The sequence below is a fragment of the Melospiza melodia genome, chromosome Z, assembly GCF_035770615.1.
Source record: "Melospiza melodia melodia isolate bMelMel2 chromosome Z, bMelMel2.pri, whole genome shotgun sequence".
Taxonomy (NCBI): Eukaryota; Metazoa; Chordata; class Aves; order Passeriformes; family Passerellidae; genus Melospiza; species Melospiza melodia.
In genome coordinates this window covers 64,766,309-64,787,798 of record NC_086226.1, presented here as the reverse complement: position 1 = coordinate 64,787,798, position 21,490 = coordinate 64,766,309, and the positions used below count along the sequence as shown (strand labels likewise).

Below are 21,490 nucleotides of genomic sequence, written 5' to 3'. Positions count from 1 at the left end.
TATTTCAGCTAGTCCAGGAAGGAGAACTCCCCTGCAGGCTGCAGGAGGCAAAACAACTCCCAAAGCAAAGCTGTTTGTATACAAAGGTTGGCCAAGGAGCATACACTCACAAAGGTCTTGTTTGCTTTGGCTTCCCCCTCCATAACACAGTGAATACTTCTAAAAACACCTAATTATACACACAGACTTTGGCACATGTGAAATTCCAAAGTCTAAAAGCAGTTTATTAATCAGAGAGAGTTCTTCCAAACTCAACTCCAAATGTGGGAGTAAAAACCTTAATATCACAAATCCAAAGCACAGGTTTGTTAACATTTATACTCCAAAGCTGCTTCTACTTTCACAAAAGATTTAAGGATCTCTACCAAAACAACTCTTTAGTGTATTTTAGAAGATCTAAATTACAAAATAAAGCTGACCAACACTAAAGATTAAGCTCCACAAAATTTAAGCACCCACGTTTCCATTTTTGGCAGTTTTATGGATTAGTTATCTCTAGCTACCTGACCACATATACTTTTTCAGCAGCAGATTTCTTTAAACAGTGGGGAGATATGAAGACAAAAATAACCTACCATCCCACAGGAGTGCATTACTAATAGCAAATCATTGTAAAAATATGTAATACATGAAAGAATTAAAAAAGAATTCCATAAGTTGAGTCATAATATTCTTTGCAGGAACAGCATACCACCTGCTTGATGTAGCATTCAAATCAAGAGCATCAAGTATCATATTCTCAGTGACAGGTGCTGGAAAGCCTGTGGCAGATAATTATAAAACAACCTGTCTTGATGGAATCTCCACTGTGATTGTGATGAGGTACAACAAAACTTTTCGCAAATACACTAGGTGAAGGGTGCATGTTTTTGTAATATTATAATAAAATCTTGTTTTCATCCCATGAACCATTCCATGTGGACACCATGATACCTGTTATGAGAAAGCCAGTGCATTCCATAATACAGACATGTATTTGTATTTTATATATACACACACACATACACATATATATATATATATATGCACATACGTATGTTTCTCTACTTGGTTCAAAGTCTAGTTAAGTCATGAAGCATAAAAATCCCCATGGATTTTTAACAAGTTCTCAATTGCTACTACTTGTTCTTACCCAACCTTAAGAAAGAGGCACAACGGCACTTTCAATGCGCTGCTTGTCACAGAAATGAGCCTGTCCCATAAAATGCATGTTTCTCCTGAGCTGACTGGGATGCCAACTCACCATGTGCACGACGCCAGTCACACCAACCACCTCCAGCAGGCCGTCATCGATGCGAGGCTTCTCAAAGCGGTTGTCACTTTCAGAGCCCCAGAGGTCGGCCCCAGAGCCCCAGCTGTGTGGAGAGCACACCTGTGACCACCTGTGCTCTGCCCCAGACACGCTCCCTGGTGCCCTGCTAAAGGTGGCTGGTTTCATAGCCTTCAAAAGCTACACACTCTGCTCCCCCACCAGCTGGAGGGAGCAGTTTTCCTGCATTGCAAAAGCAGGGGTCCTTTTTCTAAAATCTGGAAGAATTTTTATCAGATCTTTTAGTAGCAAAAGAAGCGAAGTAAATAGTTTCAGTTGGAAAGCAAAGGTGTAAATAGGAAGAAGGTAACTCTGTAGAGTTCTGATTGCTGGGAAATACAGGTTACAGCTAAACTAACCCTTAATTTTCAAGACTAAAGAACTTAACATAGCTCTTAATGGTCTTGACAACATTCACAGAAGTTACTGAAAAGAAACTAAAGCTAAAACAATTATCAAGATTTCATTCTTGTACCTGGCCAAAAGCACCTGTAGTTAGGCAGATATTCATGCACTTCAGTCCTCTGAAATGCTTCTGACAATTTAAACCATCTGGTTTTTGTGCAGTACTGACCCTTCCCACTCAAATCACTTGCTTATTGTTTAGGCATATGAACTACTCATCACTTAATTGGGATCTTTTCTTCTCCACAGCTCTCATGTGCAATGTGTATTTGTGTACATGTAAAAAGGAGTATTTGAATAAAACATTTTCAGACTGAAATGCAAAGAGATGCAGGTTGTTTAAGACAAGACAGTACTTGAAAAAATAATAGTATGGCAGGATTAATTACCTGCTGGTTTTGTGCAAATAAAAAACCTACCTCAATCAACATCACATCTAAGGAAGCCAGATCTCCTGTGGAATTACACAACAGTTACTCTAGCTCCCTGCAGGTGTCAAGGAAGCACTCACAGACCTGTAAAGGTATCTGATCTGTGGTCTTCCATGGCTACCCAGGTAGCATTGCACACTTCATTTATATTGACCAGTTGCCTGTAGGACCTGGGCAGTGTCCTACAGTGAAATCCTGGCCTTCACTGCAGGAACTGCTTAGGTACCCAGTCCCCAGCATGTCAGAAAGTGTGTGCAGGCTGATGGTCATTGATCCTGTTACCTAGCCATTTGGGATTCGATGCTCAAATACCGAGCAGCAATTCTACACACACATTCCTGCATGCTCACAAAGGATCCTTCCTCTTATTTTTACCTGGGTATATTAATAAAGATGAGTCCTTCTATACTTGGTAACTCCACCTCGTGCTGGTCCACTTGCAGCTTTATGTCCTTGTGCAGGTTTCTAGTGTGGCTTATCTTCTGCAGCCCAACTTTCACATAAACTCCCTTGTTGTGAAACCTAGGAGCAGACAAGGATCTTGTAACTAAAAGGTAAGGCCAAGCATAGCACTCTTCCCTGTACGTATACCACTATTGTCCTCTAGCAGGTATATTTAAAGAGTTTTGCAATTAAAACCCATTTCAAATTCTTCTAGCTTTACTGCATAAAAACAAAGCATAAACCATGAACTGCTACTTTACATACCTTTACTTAAGGGATGATTCTGCTGTTGAGGCATGTGCAGATTGCGAAACTTTATTACAGAAAAATGGTCCCTTCTTGAAGCATTGCCTGAATACAATGCCTCTTTGAAATGTAAACTCCTAGGCTGGAAGATTACATTTTTGATTAAGACTTAGAGGTCATCATGACCAATTTTAAATTGTTTTCTCAAGCGATACTACAATACTTATGGCAAAAAAAACATTTGAAAATCTTTGCTTTATACATTCCTAATTAATTTGAAATATACTTAGCTTCAGAAACTTAAAACAGGCTTAGTAATCTCAACTTGTGACAGAGCTCTAACATCTCTAATTTTAGAATAAAAAAGATGAGGAAGATTTTTATGGCATCCCTAGAAATGGCAAAATATTTTAAGAATAACATAAACAAAAGATAGTCAAACACACAGACTATTTTCTTCTATAATGGAAACCTTTGGATACATGGCCTTCAGGGCAACCTTTACATAAAAAGCATAAATTTCCATTATTTTACCCTACTAGTAAATGGTTGTTGTTGGAATTCATCTCTGCAAAATCTCTCCAGCATTACATCTAAATACCGTAGACATTAAAGTGGGGAAGACAGCCAATGCAGGTTACAGCCAAATCTTCAGAGACTTACTTTTCAGTTATCTTAAATTATTACATTGCAAATGATTAGTCCTATGTCCTAACAGTTTAAAATAGCACCAAATTAAAGGTACTTCAGGTAACACCATTTAACATACACTTCTGCTCCATGCAAGATGTGTCTATGCTAAGACAGCTTTTGTCTAATTTGGATAGAACTGAAAAATGCTGGAATATCAGTAGAAAAAACAACACTTGCAATATCCCCAATAAGTATTTATTTCTCTTGCATGAAGAAGGAAGCCTTCAGAAACTGAAAGAATACTTCACAGTGCCCTAACTGCAGAACAGTTGCATATCTCTGGAAAATAAGTACAAAGTTGCATTAAATTGCGCAAAATATTCTCCCAAACCTTGCATTTAGGAAACTGCTTGCCATGGCAATCTCCTGCCATTTTGGATGGTACAAGTAAGATGTGATCTCTTCTGCAGTATGCAATCCTAAAGACTGCTCCAGGATCCCCTGGGAGTGACTTGGATGAAGACCAGATGCCTCCTCAGCAAGTTCACTGACAACACAAAGCTGGGAGAACTGGTTGATACCCCAGAGAGCTCTGCAGCCATTCAGAGAGACCTTGACAGGCTGGAGAGATGGGCAGAGAGAAAAAATCTGAAATTCAACAAAGAGCAAAGGGAGAGTCCTGCATCTAGGAGAAATAATCCCACGAACCAGCACGGGCTGGGGGCAATCTGCTGGAGGGCAGCTCTGAGGAGAAAGACCTGGGTGTCCTGGTCCATGTGTCCTGTCCATGTCCTGAACCACAAGCTGTCCATGTCCATGTGTCCTGGGGGCCAAGAGGCCAACTGGATTCTGGGTGCAGTAGGAAGAGCATAACCTGCAGGTCGAAAGAGGTGATCCTACCCCTCTGCTCAGCCCTGGTGAGGTACATCTTCAGTCTGTGTCCCAGTTTGGGCTCCTCAGTACAAGAGAGACGTGGAGCTCCTGGATTGTGTCCAGTGAAGGGCAACAAAGATTATTAAGGGACTGGAGCATCTCTTTAACCAGGAAAGGCTGAGGGAGTTGGGCTTGCTCAGCGTCAAGAAGAGAGGAAACTTTATCAATGTCTGTAAGTCTCTGAAGGGACAGTATCAAGAAGGCAGAGCCAGGCAACAAGCAAAGGTAAGAGGCAATGAGCAGAAACTGATGCACAGTTCAACTTGAACATGAGGAACAATTTATTTACTTTTCTTTGCAATTTCTAACTGAGCACTGGAACAGATTGTCCAGAGAAGGTGTGGAGTCTCCCTCACTGGAAATATTCAAGAAGCATCTGGAATACAATTCTGTGCCAAGTGCTCTGGGATGACCCTGCTTGAGCAGGGAGGTTGGAGATGATGACCACTGTAATCTCTTCCAACCTGACCCACTCTGTGATTCTGTGAATGAAGGCAGATGCCCTGTCATTAAATTTTACACTGTGAAGAAAACTTACATAGTTTGGCATTCACCAATGCAAAGACCATCACTGTCACAATAGACACTATTTTTATCTGCCCCGCAATGCAAGATCAGTGTTGAATTCCTGCAGGGGTGTTACCACTACACTTTGAGCTGCTAGCTAAAGGTAAGCAGTCCAGAGCATAAAAAGAGACTCTTCTGAGTGAGGCCAGAGAGCACACAGCTTTTGGGACATGTATCAGTTTAAGGTCTTGCTTCAGAAGAGCACTCAATCCTGTATTTCTTCCAAGGACTACCTGCAATTTCTGTTGCGACAACCCAAACCTTCCTGTTCTGCACTCAAGAGTAGCGAGCTTGCCTGCCAGCAACTGTGGGATTTTGCATTAAGTAGATACCATTTTTAGTGAATTTACTAGAAATATTAAAAAAAAACCCAATCTAATATTACTGACAAGAGTGTGCACTTGCTTATGATGGAGAAGCACAAATTCAACTATTTTAGCAGTCATTTTCACAGGCAGTCAAAGGTAAATATCATGTGACAGCACGGTTAGCATGCACAAGCTTTTGGCATCTGCAAAAATGTACCTCAATTCCTTATTTCATGTTTCCTTTACAGAAGTATATAGTCCTTTAGATTTGGGAAAAAAAATTAATTCTCTTCTTTCCCACAAGTCCTTCAAGTTACTCTGCAAGAATGATACCAAGACATTGTCCACTGCACTATGGATGCTGCACACTGGGAAATGACTGAGATGAAGACAAGGATGAAAAGCACACAGGGCAATAGCAATCAAAGTACATCCCTTAAATGCAGTGGCAATAAGAAGAGGATGCATATTTTGAAATGCTGCAGCTTTGCAAATATGGAGTAGTATATTTTGAAGAAAGAATGAACATAACTTGTACATTATATTAACTGCACAAGTCCATCTAGGAAAGTTTCTCCTACTAGAATGGACACTGCTACACACAAACTTATTACCTGACTTTACTACCTGAGATGCTTTCAGTCAAGTATTGAAAATGCAAACCAGTGGCTCATAGCAACTTATGTACCAGGAGCCACCTATATTTACATCAACAACTGTATTAGTCAGTTTTTAAGAAAAGCACCATGAGCAATGCCTGTAATGACAGGCAGAACACTACAAGACAGGTTGGATTACACATCATTGCACTCATAAACTGGTCAGAGAATATTTTTAATAGTTACAGCTTGAACACTGCATAGTTGTAACTGGCTGTTGTAACTCTGACAACCAAGAGACAATTTAGAAGGCATTTAATCACAAACACAGAGGACAGCGAACAAAACCAGTTTCTATAAGGAATTACTGATTAATAACACAGACATGATTTCTTTTGCTCATCAATTTCAGCAACTGTGGGAAGGAGAAAAAGTCCCATTACTGGTTGATGTGCATGCCAGAGAGGAGGAAGGTCTTGTCAATACATTTTTAACAACATTCTCACTTGATATATCGAGAGTTTTTTATGCTTACATGCAGGTGCTGCAACAGCACTAGGCAAAACAAAAAAAGGTACAGTAGAAGTTCTGAACACTTCTGAACACTTCTGAACAGTGCTTATTGCTCATGTAGCAGCACTGCCTTCACTCTTGCTAAAGGCTTTGAGCAAGAGATATTTCCGCTATCTCAAAATTTCACTAAACTCAACAATGCAGTTATTGGCAACTAAAAATGCTGAGTAACAATGACATGGCTTCCAAAAACTGCTTTGTTGCTCTCTCAGTAGAGGAAAAAAGCCCCAAACCATATCCAAACCAACAAAACAAAGGAACTTTGTGTCTATGAGTTCCTGGCTAGCTTAATTCCTCCTTGTCCCAGCTATGCCACAAGCAATATTAGTGGATACCTGTAGCATTTAAGATTATCATTTGCAGTGTAAATTCAAAGTAACGCAATACCACAAAATTGACCTTCATACCTAGTTGCCCCAGGATTACCTGCTATTAAATTTCCCTGGTTCTTCTTCTCTAGCGTGATGAAAGTCCAAGCTCAACTCTGCATCAATGCCAAGACCACAGTAATTGTTCATCTGTACAATCTGACCAAAAGGAAAAAAAAAAGCTATCATTTCCTGCTTACATTTATAAATGAAAAGTGAAGACATTCCAAAGTTTTTCAACAAAAGCAAGCTTTGCAGATGATTCTTCCAAGTCACTTGCATCTTGACAGATTCTGGAAAACATTTTCCAGAAACACTGCACTAAAAATAAAGCTGCATGAACAACTGTTGACATGCTTAGTCATTATTTCCAAAGTATCAGAAACTTCAAAATTTAGTATTTTAATTAAAAGTAACAGGCATAATAAGGCAGAAATAAAAGCAAATGCAGAAATAAAACCAACTCAACCTCTCAAAGCAATTCTATGCAATAACTCCACAAGCTGCTGAACACTAATGCCACTATTATTTTTGGCATCAGCCATGGATTTATATTACATCATTGGGAAGACAATCTTACTTACTTTGGAAGGTAACCAGCTTACACCAGATGAATGAACAACTTGACTTCATCTACTCAGCTGCGTTTTAACTAGCTCCCTATATGCCAACCTCAAGTTTCTACAGATTTCGACCATTTCTTCCATTAAATCTTTCTCTGCACGCCAATTCATTCCATAACACTTTTATCGTAGGCCTTACTCTCCCATCCTTCCCTTTTAAAAAGCAGATGGGGAAAAAAAGCCCATCTCCACTAAGTGAAAAATAGCTGGAACCTGAGCATCTTAAATCCTCCAACTGACTCATAATGCCTAGGATTTTCCAGTGACCAGACTAAAATCTTGGACAATTGCTACCATTGTTACGATTTCCTGCCTTTCTTTTTTTTTTTTTTTTGCAAGCCCCTTGTCCATTTCTTCCTTTCTTCTGAAAAGAGACAGAACCAGGATTCTGTTTCTTTTCAGAAGAAAGAGCTCCAAAATCACCATTTGAGCTCCAATAGAGCTCCAAAATCACCATTTACAGTTAACAGTTTTATTTTCCTGAACAGAAACAAGTTCATATGAACCAAATTACAGTAACTTTCACTCAAAACAAAAAAAAAGGCAAATAACAGATGGCACATATACAGACACACAACAGCAGTAAGATGATGGAAGGATTTACTTCCTGTATATGCTAGCAACTCCTAGTAATTTCTTAAACTGTGAAAGAGAAGATGAGAGTGACTCTTGCAGAAGGGAATGTTCTTTGGTTGACACTCCAGTTTTACAAGTGTTTTGGCATTTCTTCCCAAGCCTTTTCTTATTTGAGAAATAATTTTTTTCCAGCTGAAGCACATAGGAGTGCCATCGTCACGTGAATCTTTTAATTAATCCTCTATCAGATGCTTTTTGCTAAACAGTGACAAAAGATGCTCTGCAGTCAACGAGCCCTGCCAGAACCGAAACACTAGGTCCAGAGGTGTGCTGTATTCAGTAAGAAACAGCCCAATAAGGCCCAAGCACAAAGACAAGTGAGCAGTAAAAATTAAACTATACTAATTCCCATCCTCTTTGTGATTTTCACTAGAGCAACAGTTCCTAAGAATCACACCCAAACAGTGCCCAGCTCACCTTGGGAGGCTCAGGTTCTGCAATGCCATTTTCTGCTCCTTCAGCTGGCTCTTCTGCATCCAAAAGGATAGTCCAGCGATCCATAAGAACATCATCTGCCTCATCCACAGAAACCAAAATGGAGTATGGGTCCTCCCCACTGTAGCCAGCTCCCCAGCGCAAGACTCTCCCCAAGTCATTACCTGGGCAACAGTGAAGAACACCAAAAGGTGACTGTGTTTCACAATCAGTGCATCAGCCCAGTTTTACAAATCACACTGCACTAAGGTGCTCCAATCAAGTCACACAACTCATTAATTTAGAAGGAAAAGTTAACTAGCACCAAAAAAAAAACAAACGACCTAAGCTGTGTTGAGTTTGTACATGTGCTTACCACTGCATACAGACACACTGAAGCATTTGCACAAAAAGTGGTAGGAAAAAAAACCTGTTGTGGAGTTGAGGCACTAGGGAGCAAGTGAGCTTGTTGTCTACAGCAACGGCTGATGCACCTGTGGTTATCAGGAGGAGGATATTTTGCCCTCCCATCTCCTGCCCACTTGCCCACACACATATCAACACTCCTGCTGCTTGTTTCTCCTGATGCTGTTTTTCTGAAAGCATGACTCATTTCTTTGAAAAGCTGATAGATACCGTGGTTTACTTTCCAGCACCAGCCAGAACTCAATCTCATGGCATCTCAGCTGCAAAACCGAGTCCTGTGTCAGACTGATAAAGATAAAACCTTCCAGAGGGCTTCTGCGCTCAGCTTCTGTTCTTGCTGTGATTCTCACCTGTTCCTAAAGGTAGGATGGCAACTGAGGGCTCTGAGCACACCAGCTTGTGCCTGATCTCCTCAAGGGCACCAAGGACCCAGCCGACGGTGCCGTCCCCTCCGCACACCAGCACTCGGAAGGAGGGCACTTTGGAGAACGTGTGAAACCTCCATTGTGAAGCGAAGCACGGGGAAAAGAAAAGTTACAATGGAATATAGGAAATGCAAAGTCCCAATATGCTATTTAAAATAACACAGTATTACTGGATTTCTGCCTATGCCCCTTTACCATCAGTTTCTGGATCAAATTCAGCAAAATGAATAGAAAAATATGAAGTTGTAGATAAAGATGATTTTAAAAAGAGTGAAAAACCATATTCCTCTAAAATTCCTCACAGACAGAACTAAATGGTTAATCGCTTCCTTTTTCAAGGGCACAGAGACCTGACTAGTTGTAATTTCAATGTGAACATCTGTAACTCTCTAAATCCTGGGGGGGGTGTTGATTATGGGTGGTGTTTTTGTACTTAGTCATAGGTATCACAGTACATTTTCTTCTTAATAGTACTGTTTTCCTGGTGATGCTTACCTTTTGTGGCTTTTCATCCTACATACCAACATATCATGGAAAAGAATTGTTATTTCCCATTGCACAAGAAGCAATGAACAAATGGGAGCATTTTGCCATAAAGCTACAGAAAGATTCCAAAGCCAAAAAAAAATGAACTGGTTACTGAAGTTGCAGCTTGAAGTGCATTAAAAAGAAAACAGAATTATACAGCTCTGACAGAAAAATTAGTTTGTGTATTTTGTTTATCTTGTCTCCTACATAAGCTGCATTTTTCCCACAAAGCTTTTGTTCTGAAGATCTTGTCATGACAAGTTTTTTGTTAAATAGTAGTGAAGGAATGAGCAATAGGCTACAGCTTTCAGTTTTATGAAGCTGTAACAAAGTGGGGTTCATTAAATCAAGTAATCAGTTCCTGTCTTCCTACAAGCACATTATGTTCTGTTCCTCGTAGAAATGTTGCAGCTGTGATCAGGCAAACCCTGTTAATTCTGCAACTGTGGCCAAGTTTCAAGAGTCAAAATAGAAAATTTTGTTATACTTTCCTAGTAGTTCCCATGAAACATCAGAAAAAATAAAAGCAAAAATCCACCCTCATCAGGAAATGTTACATTTCTCTTTCCATTTCCATTCAATTATAAAATCTATTTATTTTCAATAATTATTAAATATGTGCTACTGTAAAGTGCATATGACTTTCCCAGGGCCAGACTGTGCTAGATTTGACAGAAGCATATACATCAGGAACTACTCTATTCTCTTTTCTTTAGATAATCCTGAAGTTTAAATATGTTCTCACAGTAAGAGCAGTCAGAAGGAAATGATCCACTGCCCTGATCTTCAGGCACAGAACAGAAGAAATTTAGATCTTCAAAATAAGTGAATGAACCTTTTAAAAAATAACAGAACAATGTAAATTAAAAAAAAAACCCCAAAAAAACAAAAAAACAACAATAACAAAAATACCCCCAGGATGACTTACCCAGGCAGTGGGCCTCCATTGGTAAGTTCAAAGACTTGATGTGGGTTCAACAACTTTCTAAAACTGTACAGCAGATCCCGACCTTTTAGACCACCACTTTTTGGATTCACAAATACAAGAAGAGGACAACAATTCTGTGGTATCTTGGAAGCCTGAAAGAAGACAAGAAAAAGGATAAGTCAATGCCATGAAAAGGCAGAAAATCATACTGCGTCTCAGAAATATTACCTGATGCTTCTTTGATGCTTCCTTGATGCCTACTAAAAAATCCAGATTCTATAAATGAAAAGATTCAAGGTCCAGCCAATGGACAGGTTAGCTGCTGATCTTACTTCCCTAGGAATTTAAGGCTCCTTAACCGATTCCAAGTACACATTTCAGCCCAACATTAGAAATAAAGGCATTTTAAGAAGCCCTTCCTATGCATTTTCAGTAAACAGCCTGGCCAAAGAACTGTGAGGGATAAGAGTTCTGTACAATTAAAACAGTTTCCTTGAAAAGCAAGAACTTCTCCCCAAACCAACTGAAAAATCTTTCTTTAGTTTTGTGGTTGACTTAGAATGCATGTCAATTTACAAGGACAAAGCATTTAAAAATAAAGATGTTTGGGACAGACGGTGGTGTACTTCTGCCTATGAAATTAGAAGCTGAAAGCTTTTAAAAATATGTAAGCTAAGCTTTTCCATCATGAGGATTTACTCAGGGGTGCCAGTATCTTATGACTTACTGAAGCTGCTGCTGAAAGGACCATCAAAGCCTCCAGAAACTGCAAAGGAAGCCACTGGACATGGCAGAGGTGATTTCCTGGGGCACTGCATGGACTGCATAGGAGCAATATCTGCAGCCTCACTGGAGGTCAAAATTTCCAGCCAACAGATGCACCTTGGGACTAGTGCTCACCCAGCCTGTCCACCCCTAAACAGTTCTGTAAAATGATTTCTAACTAGTTCTAGAAAGATTAGAAATCACCAGCACACCTTTCATCCATCCTGCCACAAGGCTGGGGTGCAGGTACATGGCAGCAAAGTCCACTGGACATTTCAACAAATGCACCTCTAAACAGAAACATTTGCCATGGTCCCTAAGTTGTGGTAATTGTTATTTACAAATTGGACAGCATTCAGGGAACAGCAATTTGTCACGCAGCTGACCGGATGGATTCAGGGAACAGAACAACAGTGCTAAATATAAGTCAATTTAGACAAGAATGATTCAGGGGTCGGTGAGGCAGCAGCATGACTGCAGCGTGCAAGCATGTGGAGAGATACCAACAGCTACAGACGGGAGGAGGCGGCACCCAGAAAGCCTTTCAGCTGCTGCCTGTGAGCAACCACCAGAGACCATGATCTGAGGCGAACTACAGAGAAATCGGGTCAAATTTATGAGTTATATCTGTAGGGATGAAAAATGGAGTCCGACATTGAGACACCCCACACCTGTGACCTGATTTAGGCACTTTACAAACGATTGTTTGGGTCTTCACAGTACTTGGGAGATTTCTTCTCATTTTCTGTTCTTAGAATAGCTGGGTGCTAATCCTCTACAAGTCACACCCTGCCAGATGTGTCAAGATGCTGACAAACATATAAAAATCCTTCTCCTCTACCACTGTCTGCATGAGAAATGTGCTCTGTCATCCAGTGCAACTCGTCTCTTGATAAAGAGAAAACACATTGAGAAGAGGAACACTAAGCAGGTATAAAAGCTGGTGAAGCAGGCACACACTGATCCCTTCTTTACTCATCCTTCAGATTCTACAAGACATTCACCTTTTCAAACTTTATCTGTTTTCTTGAAAAACAAATGAGCCAAACAAGGGCTGTTTTGGGGGACAAACAGCCAAAAGAACCTCATGCTTTATTTTACTGGAAAGGTTCCACTGCAGACAAAAGAAGTAGGTTGATGATAAAGAGGCTGAAAGCTGTACACACAGCTTTCTCCAAAGGGACCACCTTCATGCTAGACTGACAACTGAAGTCAAAACACCTTTGGCCTTTACATTCAGGCCTTATTGGAAAGGGGAAACAATTACTCAAAGCATGCCCAACACATAATAAGCGTAATATATTCATTTCTGTTAAGCACATGGAAAGGATATTTGTAGGCAGCAAAGGAAGACTATGGAACATAATGCATGCCACTGTCACAAAAGGTATTAAGTCAACAGCTCAAAGATCCATGCATCCCAAAGAGACATGTGGATTTTGTCCCCTTGAGCCATTCAAGCATTAATGGAAGAGTAAGCAGAGATCTGGTGTTTTCAGAAGCAAAGGCCATCTTGTTACTCTGTCAGTTCCTGTACCATCATCTGCCACATCCCACTTAGAATTGTCTTTTGATAATCACAGAATCATCAAGCTTGGAAGACAACTTTAGGATCATCAAGTCCAACCTCCCACCCAGCACTGCCATTATAACACCTAAACCACTCAACCACATCACCATCAGATCCAAATGCCTCTTAAACACCAGCAGGAATGGTGACCTTCCTGGGCAACCTATTCCAATGCCTTACCACCCTGACAGTGATAATTTTTACCTCCTAATATCTAACCTGAATCTACTGTATCTCAGAGGCCATTTCCTCCTGTCCTCTCACTGCGGGCCCAGCAGGAGAGACAGACTCCCAGCTCGCTGCACCCTGCCTTCAGGGAGTTTTAGAGAGCAATGGCGTCAGCCCTGAGCCTCATCTTCAGGACACTAAACAGTTCCAGCTCCCTCAGCTAGTTCTCATAAGACATGTTTTCTGGTCCTTTCATGAGCCTTGTTCCCTTCTCTGGACACACAGCAGCACATCAATGTCCTTTTTGAAGTGAGGGCCCCAGAACTGGACACAGCACACAAGGTGTGGCCTCACCAGTGCTGGGTACAGGGGAACAATCACTGCCCTGGTCCTGCTGGCCACACTATTGCTGATACAGGCCAAGATGCCAAGAAGGCCACCTAGGCACACTCCTGACTCATGTTCAGCCAGATATTGACCAGCATCCCCAGCATCCCCTTTGGTGCTGGGATGCTTTCCAGCCACTCTACCCAGCCTGTAGTGCTGTAGTGGGTTAAATCCCATGAGTAACAGAAGGCAGAGCACTCTGAAAGGAAACAGCATCTCCCATGGGGTAACAGAGCACATTGTTCCTTTCCAGCACTCCTTGTCCAGCTTTCACTCTACCCTACCCTCTCTCCTGTCCACTTCCCATTTCTTCCTCTTCAGAGCTTTTTAAATACATAAATTTATCTCCAGCCATTTCAATTTTCTGAACAAAACTAGCAACCTGAAATCTCAGGCTTGGTATAATGCCTGGAAACTTGTGAGGTTTAAAAAAAAGGGGGCTAACAGTGTAATAAAGAAAGAAAACACAAAGTTCTGCAGCTCGAAGTGACAAAAACTTTTTCAAAGAAGAGCAAAGAAACCAGCCCAGCTCTGGAGTCTAACCAATACCTTACTTGAATGTAAGAACATTTGATTATCTTCTCGTCTTCAGGAAATCAGTTTCTAAAATTACTGGTTTGGGACATTTAGAAGTGACATGCTGAACGCATGTTTTATATTACTTGCTTTTAGAGGCACGTTCTAATACACTGGGTTTAAAACCAAGTAACTGAAATAATTCAAAGGCAACATAAGGGAATCACAACTATTTCTGAAACATGGTACACTCTAAGGCATTCAAAAGCACAGCTCTGTTTTGTAAAGTTGTCTAAGATCTTACCCAAGTAACATAAATTCTTGCAAATATGCATTTACTGTAAATTGCCAACTATATTTCTTATCAAGTGTCAATACTATACCTAAAAACCCCCAAACCAGTTAAATATACACCCTGAATGCTACTAAGATTCACAAGCAGCTACAGAAAATGCCTGGAGCTAATAAAAAATCTGTATGTAGTGTAAAGTTAATAGTCCTACTACAAACCCACCTTTGTTAAGGTAACTTCCAATGTGAATTCTTAACTAAACCCATTTAGATGCAGCCATCCAGAATAAAAAGATGATTTCAAGAAAGTGCTTGTCCTTACAGTGAACTTGCTTCCCATCACAACTCTTCATTAAGCATAAAGGAGTAAGAAACATTGCTAAATCCCCAGATAACAGCCAGCTTTTAAGAAAACAATTATTTTTGGTAAGAATTAAAAACTCTTAACAGTTTGTACAGTAGTGCAGGGTGCTGTGCCTTCTCAAGAGCACACTCTTTGTTACAATCACAGACAGCCACAAGGGTAGCACTTTAATGCTGCTAAATTTTTAAAAGTTCTTTAATAAAGCCCCACTGGAGACAGAGGAGTGAGTTTGTTACTGGGCAGAAGAGAATATGTGACTCACAGCCCGAGGACACCCTTCCCCCTTTAGCCCTGGCTTCAGTGCTGTGCTTGAGGAGTGAAATCTGCAGAAGGGTTTTGTGTTGGCTGGCATTCAGGAAGGAATTTATTGCTCCTTTCTTACAGACAGCTGAAGGAGGCTGCATGACTTAGACACTCTGACAATCACTGTGAATTGCTTAATTTGTCAGGACTGGCACAACACGGCTTTAAACTGGGGCAAGATGTTTATTATCCATGCTAACCCCCTTCCCATTGACTGTACTGTGTAATCACATCTCACAACAAAGCAGAACAAGGCGTTCTGTGCCACCAGCCCTACCAGTGTGACAACCACAGCACATCTTCCCGGGCAATGGGCTGTCTCCAGGAACTGCAGATATCTCTGACAAGTAGAATTCAACATTGGCAAATGCCTGCCAGCAGCATCTTCCATGTGCAAGGACTCACAATGCCTCAAGCACAAGTCTTCTCCACCCTGGCCAGAAAGGACTCACTATCTGATGAGAAATTATGTGCAAGGTGTCACAACACTACTGGAGCAACAGCTGGGTCAACCCATAAGGTTTTTCTTTATTTTTTGGCATATAGCAGAAATGGAAGAATCACAGAATCATAAAAGTTGGAAAAAGACTTGTAACATCATCAATTCCAACCTTTGACTGAATAGCACTTGTTGACTAGACTGCAGCACTAAGTGCTATGTCCAGTCACTTCCTGAACACCTCCAGGGATTGGGGACCCCACTGCTTCCCGGGGCACTCCATTCCAATCCTTGAAAACCCTTCCAGCAAAAGGTGGAAAAGTTGACAACCCTTTCAGAAGGGTGAAAAGCAGCCACTCAGGTTTCGGCTAAAATGCTCATTTAACTAGGATGCTTTGAAGATGTAAATATTTTTGTGAGGATTTAGTAGAATGAATGAAATGGAAAGTTTCATCTATTTGGGAACCTTCTACACATTTTCCTGCTACTCTTAACAAATATAAATGCAGTATATCAGAGGGCACTCCACTAGCAAAAGGCATTCCTGATAAAGCCACAATAACCTGTGGTGATTTTGGCCTCAAACAACTTCTGCTGACTTCCTTGCCTGTGCTACAAAAGAAGTTCTGTTAAATTAGTTCTGAATTGAAAGATTTAGTCCTGCAATGTCTTTCACCTTGAATTGATACCAAAGAGTGAAACCAAACTGTCCCCAAAGTTCCTTACACACAGCAGCTAAACAGGTTTATAATTACTGCACTTTTGTTTTTCACACTCCAGTGGAGAAAGTATTTTCATTTATTTGAATACTGTGAAATGAAAAAGTGTTTGATTAAATTCCTAAAGGCCTGAAACAGCAGAACAGATCAACACATCTGATAACACTAACTGTTTGACTTTCTAATAAGCAGCTTATGCAAACTGATTCCTTGCTCAGACTTCTCAGTAATGGGAATCAGAGGGTGAATTGCCTTGGGTAGACCTGAGCATGCCAGAATTGAACCATGCCTCCTCCTTATGTCAGACACTGAGTAAGCAAACCTCACCTCAGAAAAATAAGACTAGCAACCTGCTATCCACCAATACTTCTGTGCTTTTACCAATTTTTAAGAAGGGATATTTTGGTTTGTTGTTTTTTTGTTGGTTGGGTTTTTCTTTAATTTAACTGGCAATTTGGAAAAATTATTAGCCCTTCATTCCCAATTTCTTTGTATTTCACTCACAAAAGAAATGTCAAACATTGTGTAAATTTAGTATTGTCTCAGTTCCTGTGCATTTCCTGGTACTGTGTTTAAATCAATACACATATAAACAAAGACTAATATTATCATAGGCTAAAAAGATAGTCTGGGCTGGAAAGTACTGCGGGAGATCATCTAGTTCAACTGCTACCCAAAGTAAAGATGGTGATCAGCCATTAGTCTGCCCTGGGTAATAAGTAAATGGCATAAGCTGGGTGGACAATCATACAAAAAACAACACTTGAAATATCATTTAAATTAACTCTTGGCTCTTTTCAGTGAGATGACCAAATATAAACAACACATGCTGAAATGGAAACACAATGTTTGTGCTGGTGTACAGCCCCTCTCTCCTGCTTATGTATTAGAAATTAATTGCTAGCAGTCCCCTGAACTGGAGTTTCTAAAAAATATCTTGCATCAGATAAGAGATAGCAATGTCCACATTCTCCTGGCATCAAGAAGTTCTCTTCAAACATATCCAGTGTCAGAAAAACAGACATATGTAATCAACAGAGTAGAGTATGTTCAACTTCACACCGCAGACAACAATTATAGGCTCGTAATGGATTTGCCTAAAATACACGTAAAACGGCTATCCAAAAATACATCCTGCTTTCTGTTTCTCACAATAGGCAATCTGAAAACTAGTCTGGACAAGAGGGCCTTGATTTCTAAGAACTTCACAGAATGTAATTCCTATACACACATAGGAATAAGGCTCTCAGTTTTTTAGGAGGGGGTGTAACTTTTGATTTTCCCAGCTGCATGTGAGCACTACCACTAGTATCTACCCATATAAAAACCATAATTTTGCCTTCAGAAAGTCTTGACAAGTGTAGGACTCATTTTAAACAGTGAAAGCAGGTATGTGAATAAGCAACTATGGCCATTGAACTTGATACCCTCCTATATAAAGCTATTTCATAATTCCCACTAAAAGTGTAATTTTTTTGGCCTTCTGTGATGTTCCAAGAAGTCAAACCAGAACTCACACTTTGCTTGCCATAATGCAGTTCCAAAAAGATAGTAATTACAAGATACTTTCTGCTGAGGTGTTGTGTAACTACGGCAACGCTCTTTTTTGGACAGAACCTACATAATCCTGGTTAAAAATATCACTTCACTCAGTTAATCATTTTCCTCTTCTCACATTGACTCACTTTATTAACATGAAACCTATTATTAAACAAACTCATTCACATGAAAGTGATTAGTAACAACAAGAATAAATCAGAATCAGGCCTGAATTTGTGAAAGGACTCTCGCACTAAGTCTTTCGGAAGACTATGTTCTTCTGAGATCCTCAAGGGGTAAACAAGGTCAAACTGCCTCTGCTACAGAATGGGGGAAATGAAGATAATATCACTGTGAAAATAAGCAGAAGTGTTTTACCTCACAGTTAAAGAGGAAACAACATTTAGCTCCCATACCAAAATCTGTAAGCATTTTAAGACATACCAGCTGAAACTGAAACCCCATTTAACATTTTGATCCTTGAAAGAAACAAAGAGAATTTGTCTTCCTCTTCTTTATAGTTGTACAGTTAGGCAGCTGTAGATTGACAGCTGAACAATACCAGGACAAATTACTTAACTCACTGAATGTATCATATACATGAAGTACAGGCTCTGAAGTTGGTTGGCTTTTTTGGTCACACTACATAGTATGGCCTATTTGAATAAAACATATTTTGATTTAGTTCTAGCAGAAAGAGTTTTAAGGCAGTAGTTTTTTTTCTTTTAAAGATATTTTTAAAATTCAAACCTGTCTCTTACCATAACTGCAGGAATCACCACAGCATTCAGAGGCTTGTCATTGACAACAGTATCTTTAACTAGCATATATATTCTTTCAGCTTCAGAAAAACATGAAATTTGGAGTACAACAGCACCTGTAAAGAGGCATCAGAAATACTTTTGAAGAAATACTTCTAATATTTTCTATTATTATTGTTAGAAAATAAGACTCATATTACAGCAAAAGTTTACTCAGTTTACTGAGGCCATTATTCAGCAAAACTTACTCTGTAGTCATTTGTTATCAGCTGAATTGTATTGTTATGTTTTCAAACCTTCCTTCCTACCCTCAGGTTTTTGTAAAAGCAAAGCAACTTGAAGACAAGAACTGCAGCACAGAACTAATGCATATTTAAAGATTTCCTTTGAGCTTCAGGGGTAGGGCCTATTTGCACACTCCTCATCATTACCAACATTCTGTTCTCATCATGTACAAGTGACCAAGTGACAGAGGTATCAGGTTTCATTAAGTATCCAATTATTAAAAATCCAGTAGTTCTATTCATTAACAGTATCTCAGTAAGAATTACTGCAAGCAAATATTTGGGCTGATAATCAAGTTTAGATCTTTATGTTCACTTAGGTTCTGAATGGAGAAGCTGGGTAAGAAGGGAAGACAAAAGTGAAAAGACAAAATAAATACTGACAAGTTAGTGTAAAGTAAGATATTTGGTGAGGAGGAAAACAGGGCAGGAAGACAAAAATGCAAAATGGACAGTACATGAGATGTACGCTGGCAACATAACCTGGCTGTGACAAAATGGGAGAGTTAGGAAGTTATGAGAACCACAAAAATACAATCATAAGAAGAAAGTGGCAATAAAAATCACATACAAGCAGAAACATCTAAAAAGCACATGCATGTAAATTTGGTATAATGATGCTGTGACACGGGATGAGTATCACAAAACCAAGTATTGACCACTGACAAATATGGAAAGGAGAAGGTACATCTGAAAGCTTTACAGCTTTTCCTATGCAAAGATCAAAATCAATCAGTATCAATTAGTCATGTGGAGACAGCAAATAACCCAAAGGAAGCACACATCAGTCTTCAAAAGCATGCTATAGAAACATCCATTTAGCAGACATGTGGAAGATAAGCCTGCCAAAGGATGTGAAACATCTCAACTATAGACACCTAAATATAGAGAAGAAAAAATTCCACACTTTAAATTTTTACCAAATGCCGATCTCCACCTGACCACTGCACTAAAGCTGCCCAGAGCCACTGCTGCTCCAGCTGTCAGAAGCCTCATGGCTTCTCCGATCTTGCTGAAATAAAATTCATACACCAAAAGCAAAGAAACAGCTCAAAGGATTAATGTATTTATTTTCTTCAACTTTCAGCCATTGAACTCTAGCTCTTAACACTGCTAGGAAACAGCAACTATGAAACAGTCCCACTGAGTCCAAAGGAAGCAGCACCAAATTTTAGTACTCTCAAAGTCAAAGAGATTAAAAATCCTTCACTTGAACAATTCTTAACAGTTCTGTTGTGTTAGATTATTCAGTTGAAGTGCAACTTTAAAACTAATTTTTATAACTAATTTATAATATTACTGCCTTCTGGTACACAAGGCATGCAGCCAACCTTTTAAGTTTTTTTTTAATAAGGTAACACTAATCCATTGCTCTTCATAAATACAATGTGTTGCATTTTACCTGAAGGGCTTTTTGCTTATGCATTAACATTAACATACTCTGAGCTTCCAGCCTCTAGTATTAGACTGCAGTTTTGAATATAGACATTGTTTGCAAGACCAAGAATTTTAATGCTTACCTTGTGCTTGATAAACATGACTCACAGATACTACATTTGCTGCAAAGGGTAAAAATATAAACACATAAAACCTTGGGTACATTTAGAGTAAATATTTAAAGTATTTTAAAAAGTTACATAAATATAACATAAATAAATATTAAAAGTTATACAAATACAGGGAGAACCTCCAGCTAACACTTTTCCTCTCAAGTTTACTTTGCAAGTAAGAACAGCTAAACTGATTTTCATAAAAGGTGACTAAGAATTCTTTCTGGCATTTCAAGTTTAATTCCTCTTGAAGTGACATAAAAGCAAATTGGGAAAAATGCTTTGTTTCCTGCAACAAAAAATATGACACATTCCTGACATTGTTTATAGAAAGTATTGGTTTAAGGAGTATTATTATGAAAATTCAATTGCACTTCTTTGAAAAAGAAAAATAAATTCTTTTCCCTGAGTGTTTGTTCATATGTGTGCGCATACACTGCTCATACTTCTCCATGATGGGGCACAGAGCTCATGACTAACATGGAGAACAGCCCAGACAAAAACTGTCAGAGGCTAAAAAAGGCAAGAGATATTCTGTACACAGTTTAAGGTATGTGTAATTCTTCTAAAAAGTGATGCCTTTTCATACAAACATAACAAAAAGAAAAAAGAAAAGGTGTAGTCACTTATAACTAGAGTAACGTAATTATTATTCTGTACTGCGTGCATATTAAAATTATTAAAAAAGCCCATGTGAGAGTAAAAGGTAGAATGATTTTTTAAAATCAGGCCAGAAGAGGTTAGAATTATATTGATGCTATTAAAGTTTTTCTGTTTACTTACTTTTGATAGCTAATTCTTCCTTGAGAATATTTGTGTATTCTTCAGGGGAAAGCTGAGGTGGAAGGCCGCCAACAAATAAATTTACTTGTACAATGGATTTACTGTTTTCCACAATGTAAAATCTTGTTTGATTCATCTGACGTATTGAAGTCTACCAAAATAAAGGAAAATAAATTATATGACAGTTGGCAAAAAGACACTGTGAGGCAAAATCCAAAATAGTTCTGCACTTAGCAATCATGTCCTCTATGCCTA

The 21,490-nt window shown here is 39.4% G+C and overlaps 1 protein-coding gene across 1 annotated transcript in view; it reads right to left on the bottom strand.

Moving 5' to 3' along the window:
* DGKQ (diacylglycerol kinase theta) overlaps positions 1 to 21,490 on the bottom strand; it is a 91,991-nt gene that overhangs the window by 8,978 nt on the left and 61,523 nt on the right. Inside the window, exons 15-23 of the mRNA XM_063181386.1 lie at positions 21,236 to 21,386; positions 20,423 to 20,461; positions 18,619 to 18,734; positions 10,797 to 10,948; positions 9,266 to 9,414; positions 8,493 to 8,674; positions 6,875 to 6,975; positions 2,521 to 2,667; positions 1,244 to 1,355 (exon numbers count right to left, since the gene is read on the bottom strand). Of these exons, the coding sequence (XP_063037456.1) occupies positions 1,244 to 1,355; positions 2,521 to 2,667; positions 6,875 to 6,975; positions 8,493 to 8,674; positions 9,266 to 9,414; positions 10,797 to 10,948; positions 18,619 to 18,734; positions 20,423 to 20,461; positions 21,236 to 21,386 (1,149 nt within the window). The remainder of the gene's footprint in view (positions 1 to 1,243; positions 1,356 to 2,520; positions 2,668 to 6,874; positions 6,976 to 8,492; positions 8,675 to 9,265; positions 9,415 to 10,796; positions 10,949 to 18,618; positions 18,735 to 20,422; positions 20,462 to 21,235; positions 21,387 to 21,490) is intronic.